This window comes from Charadrius vociferus, unplaced genomic scaffold (assembly GCF_000708025.1).
Source record: "Charadrius vociferus isolate BGI_N301 unplaced genomic scaffold, ASM70802v2 scaffold278, whole genome shotgun sequence".
Taxonomy (NCBI): Eukaryota; Metazoa; Chordata; class Aves; order Charadriiformes; family Charadriidae; genus Charadrius; species Charadrius vociferus.
The window spans coordinates 617,568-623,294 of record NW_009649705.1 but is presented as its reverse complement, the minus strand read 5'-3'; the positions used below and the strand labels follow the sequence as shown (position 1 = coordinate 623,294).

Here is a 5,727-nt window from a genome sequence, read left to right as displayed (position 1 = left end):
GGGGGGGAACCCCGGGGCTCCGTGGTTCCGGGAGAGCCGCCGCGGGTTTGCGGCAAAGTTTTGGCCCCCTCCTTCCCCCTTGTCGCCGGTTCCTTCCACCGACGAGGCGTGGGGGTGAAAGGAACCGAGGTGGGGGCAGCCAAGCCCTTCTGCCGCTGCTTAACGGGGAATAGTACCCACGCGTGGATGCTGCTTTTTCCCTCCCTCTTATTTGGAAGTCCAGCCCTGTCTTTTTTAGAAGCGGGTGACAACGCCGTCCGACAGCCTCAGACAAGCTATGTGTCCTGTGCGGCTCTGCCACCGCTCTGAATTGGCTCCTCAGCCCCCTTTGTGCTCTCAATTAAAAAGGGAAGAAGAAAAACCCGAAACACCCCATATAAGCAACAAAAAAAAGTAACATGACATCTCAAAATTACTTCTGGCTGGTCCCCGCTCTAATTGCGTGTATTCCTCCAGCTCAGATACCTCCACTTAGGACTGTCTTTTACAAGATTGAGTTTCAAGGATAAACTCAAGTCTTTCTACTGCTGTTTAAAAACAGCCTCGGTGGTTTCCAGCACCCTTGCTGCCGTCCCCACACACTGAATGCACCAGAAGTAGCCTGAAGTGATGTTATAATTAGGACAGATTTACTCTTGGAAAACTTGCGTGTTAGTGCGCACCTGTTAAGGAGCTACTGTAGCACCAAGTGCAGAAGTAGAGTTAATTTTTTTGCAAGTCTTTTGTCCAAAAAGTGCAAAAATTATGGAAGAAATGGGACAAATGTGGTCTTTTGGTTAATAACTTGCTCGGTGTAATCAGCTGTGCAAGGAGGTATTCTGACTTGAGCGGACAGATAACTCGCTTTGCGGTTCAGAGACTAAGGCATTTTTCTTAACAACTAATACTTACTGCTCAGCGGGTTTGGGAGCCATCACCTTGCGCTAGCACTGGTTAACTCGCAGGAGAGGCAGCGGCATCCCTTGCCCCTGTGCCCAGGGCACGTTGTCAGTGGTGGCTGAGTTAGCCCTGGTCGGACAGGGGTCCGCAGCCCTGCCTGAGTCTCAGGGCTGCTGGGTTTCTGTGGAAATGATGAAGCCCAGGCGTGTTGTCGGGAGCCTTCACAAGCACTGAAAGGAGGCACCTTCCCCCTTCATATTCCTGGATATTTCTGTGCAGATTTCTTACTGAGGCAGAGAAAACAGCTTTTTTCCCCAGGAGTGCAGAGTAACCAGAGCCCAGGTCCTCCCAAGGATGGTGTTCACCATCCACCTCACTGGGCTCCCAACCCCATGGCTGAAGCATCACCTGTATTTTCTGCTCCCAACCCCTCGCCCACCCTCATTCCTCCTGCCCTGATGTCTCTTCTTTAAGCCTTGCAAGGAGGGATGCTGCCCCTCTGCTGGTAGTGGTGCTTTGGAGCATGGTGCTGTCGCCCCACTGCCCGCCCTGTGGTTTCTCCTCAAACCCATGGCTGAAGTGCAGAGCAGCTGGACACTCTTCCCCGGGGCTGCAGGGTGGCAGAGCCCCTGTGACTGCTGCCTGGTCACTGCCTGGCTGTTCCCCTGCGCCAAGGGTGAGAGCAGCCAGAGGGCTGGAGATGGGGAGGGACGCGATGCAGCACCGGTGTTTCACCACCCTGTGCTCCCGAGTCCTGAGCAGGGATCCTGCCCCCAAAGTATCTCCCTATGGCGCTGTTCAAATCCAGCATTCTCTTGCCTGATTTTTCTTGTGGGGTGTATTGGAGGCAAGATCTGGTGAGATGTAGAGCAGTGGTTGATGTGGACTAGCTGTCCACATGAAGCTGTCCTCCCATGAAGTGTGAGCTGTGCGTTTTCCTCCCTGCTAATAACTTCAGAGATGCTTTTTGAAACTCCAGGCATTGGTTTTAGCAGCCCTTTTCATCTTCCCTGTGCAAAATGCTGGGCTGCACACACGGCTTTCAGCGCTCACCCTGCGCTGACCTGCACTGGGGGGAGGTGGGCTCCACTTGGGGGGATGGGACCTTCTGCCGGAGCTGCTGAGGTTTGTTCTTGTCCCCCAGTGACGACATTTTCCTTGCTGTTGCAGTGCCCATCTACGTGCCATTCCTTATTGTTGGATCTGTATTTGTCGCCTTCATCATCTTGGGGTCGCTGGTGGCAGCTTGCTGCTGCAGATGCCTGCGGCCCAAGCAGGAGCCCCAGCAGAGCCGAGCTCCCGGGGGCACCCGCCTGATGGAGACTATCCCCATGATCCCAAGTGCCAGCACCTCCCGGGGCTCCTCCTCCCGCCAGTCGAGCACTGCCGCCAGCTCCAGCTCCAGTGCCAACTCGGGGGCCAGAGCCCCCCCGACCAGGTCCCAGACCAACTGCTGTTTGCCAGAAGGGACCATGAATAACGTCTATGTCAACATGCCGACAAACTTCTCGGTGCTGAACTGCCAGCAGGCAACCCAGATCGTGCCGCACCAGGGGCAGTACCTGCACCCCCAGTACGTGGGCTACGCTGTGCAGCACGACTCCATGCCCCTCACCCCCGTGCCCCCCTTCCTCGACGGTTTGCAGAGCGGCTACAGGCAGATCCAGTCTCCCTACCCGCACACCAACAGTGAACAGAAGATGTACCCAGCTGTGACTGTGTAGCGCTGATGCCTTCCTCCCCCTCCCCAGCCGACAGATTTTAATATCTAAACTGAGCAGAGGAGAAATACTTCCTCGGAACGAAGCTCCCAGAACATCACTTGTAAATAATTTTGAAAGGCTCATGCATGTCAGACAGTGTTTATAAACCATTTATTTTCATCGGGGTCCGTTGCCAGAAACTGTAGGATGATATCTCTGAATTAACGTTGCCAGATACGCTCTCATTCCAGTGCATGATTTACAGCGGCGAAGGATTATGCTGAAAATGCATATGCATTTCAGATCACTGTACTTGCGAGATAAATGCCGGAGCCATTAAGTGCCCTTCAGGTATGACATGGTCAGAAGTATTTGCCTAATTAATTCATAGAAAGAGTTTTGTTACACTGTACAAGACCGCAGTACTTAAGAAACCTCTTCTTTCCTCTACCAGCTCCTTAATGACATTTCCCGTTGCTTTACAGACAATCACAACTGAGAGCTGAACAGTGCAATCCCTGTGTGCCGGGTGCTGGTCCCAGCCCCCATGGTTTCTTACATGCACCTGGTCGGGGGTGAAATGCCACGAAAGGCTAAAAGTCTTGCAAAGACCAATTTTCCTTGTCCCTGGTATTTTTGTAGGAATTAGAAGAGTGTGAATTATTCAGCTCTTCCTTCCAGTGCACTTGAATCCCTTCTTGATTTGATTTTTGCCTCAAGATCAGGACCCCGTAGTGGTTTGCACAGACTTTGTTTATCTTTGTGAACTTTTTACTAAAAACAGGGTACGAGGTGCTCGCTCTTCCTGACGCTCAGTAAAGCTAACAGCATCTGAGCTGAAACTGCCTTTGCAGAGAAAGGTTGTACTGTGACTCCAAACACGCCTGATTTAACCTCACTTCCCATGAAACAGTAAACCCGTGTGAATACGCATGAAGTTGTCAGCCCCAAACCCTGCTTGCCATCGAGTCTGACTGTAGGAAAACGGGCTTTGTCCCTCAGCCAGCCCAGATGGAGTCCCCAGCCCTCCTCCCTGGGCGGGGGGGTTACACAAAGCCACCCCAACCTGGACACGGCAGGGCTGGCGGAGGTTTGAAACCTGTCCCCTTTTCTTCTTTACCCGTGGGGCAGAGGAGCAAGAAGGCACAGCCGTGTTTAAAAACAAGGTAAAAGGCCCAACCAAAGGATGAAGGTGCTCGTGGCTCCCTGTGATGCTGTGGGGGTCAGGGAGGAGGTGCGGTGCCCGGGGGGCCACTTTGCACTGGAGCTGCTGGCTCCGTCTTGCTTTGCTTCATCTGGGGAAAAATACTTCTCCAGGTTGAAGAGGCAACAGTGTACTGGGAATAATAAGACTGTGCTAATTATAATAGAGCATCCCAGATGCAACAAACTATTTAAGGCTGGTGGTGTCTCTTAAAAAAATGTAGTCTCTGCATTTCCATCCATTCTTCTGCCAAAATGCCGCAACAGAGGACTGAGGGCACATACCAAAACCAGGCAATTACTGTAACCAGACCAGAGCTGATAAAAGGTTTCTTATTGTCTGATACTGTATCAGTATGTAGCAATAACTGTGATAACTACTATTTTTTTTTTGTATGTCTGTTTTTAAATTCCGCATGCATGCGGAAGCATTGCCAAATCCAATGGTTTACTCATAAACATGGCCCACACAGGCAGTCTGCAGCGGGCAGAAATGGTTTGACCACTGATACAGGAAAATGAATAGGTAATTTATCCCAGATCGGCCATTCTTGGCTGCGATTGCTCATTCAGCATGTAGGACCTGGCCAGAAAAAATTGGCTTACGAGACCTGGTTTCCCCCACCTTCACCAGCTGCTGGAGGCATTGTGTGACTGCTCTGCTCTGCCCGCACAGCTCGGTGCTCGAGGGGATCCTTAAAGGCAGTAGGTGCACCAGAGCTGGGTGCTGCCAGGCTTTTGAAGGACCCAACGTGCACTCAGGTCTTGTGGGGCTTTAGGTTTCTACCTGCCCATGTTGCAGCATGCTCACGCTGACCTCCCAAAGCTGAGTTGGCATCAGGCGTGGGGGGCTCAGATGCCTTCAGCTGCTGGTAGCTTCAGCAGGAGCTGGAGGTGCTTGGCCCCAGGGGAGACCTGGCCTGTTATGGACAACAAGCTCATTCATGCGTTCGGGATCTTTCCCAACTGTGACCCGAGCCAGCTCTTGCCCCCGCCAGCGCTCACTGCCCACCTTGCACGTGCCCTGCAAGGACACCGCCTCCAACCTATGAAATTCAGGTGACTCTCTTTGTATATTGTTTACTTGTTTAAAAAAAGAAAAAAATAATAAGTTAAATTTAAGTCTGTAGAAATTAATTTACAACTGAAGGCAGAGAAACCTGAGTTGTAATAAAAGGAAGTTTGTGAGATGTGGTGTTTTTTTTAAATGTCATGTACAATAATGTAAAACCAATGTTACCATTTGATATAGCTTTTAAATCTCTGAAAGGGCACTTGCTTTAAAGTGTTTCTTACAAATGAAGAAAAAAAGCCCCCTTTGTTTCTTAATAAATACTTTATGGTGTGACTTTGGTTTTGTTTGCTTTGTTATATTTTTTTTTTCCCTTCAGTTAATGCTTTACTTTGTCCACGAGAGCACATCTGACCAGCCCAGTTCTCCAGACCCTGGCAAAAAGCAAAATTAGGATTCTTGGCTGTGTTTCTTAAGAACAACAGTAAAACCAACAACTGATGTGGCTGAACGCTGTGCCCTGGTGCAGCCTGTCCGAGGGGGTGTGTTCGGCGGGAAGGGGAGCAGGGAGAGGGCATCGGTGAGCTGGGGACCCCCTGTGTCCCAGCAGTTGCAGGGATGGTTGGGGAGCAGGATGGGCTTAACTCGGTCTTGGACAACACCACTTCGCTTGCCCGGTGTTTGCTCCATCCTGCCGCTGGTGATGCCGGCACCGGCACTGCTGATGCTGTGCCGTGAGGCCAAGCAGGCGGGTGATTGGGGGAGCGGAAAGGGTCTTGGGAGGGAATTGGGTCTTGCCGGAGCTGTGTGTGTATGACTCCAATAAATAGGAAAGAACAGTCTGGAAAAAATGTAGCCCTGATCAGTCTGTACATAGCGTGTCCCAAAATGCCATGGCTTCCTGGTGTCCGGGGGAGGTGAAGGAGCCGG

General features: G+C 51.4%; 1 protein-coding gene across 1 annotated transcript in view; it reads left to right on the top strand.

The window, feature by feature from the left end:
- SHISA2 (shisa family member 2) overlaps positions 1–2,941 on the top strand; it is a 3,927-nt gene extending 986 nt beyond the window's left edge. Inside the window, exon 2 of the mRNA XM_009890637.1 lies at positions 2,050–2,941. Within this exon, the coding sequence (XP_009888939.1) occupies positions 2,050–2,603 (554 nt within the window). The 3' untranslated portion in view covers positions 2,604–2,941. The remainder of the gene's footprint in view (positions 1–2,049) is intronic.
- Positions 2,942–5,727: the final 2,786 nt, after the last annotated feature.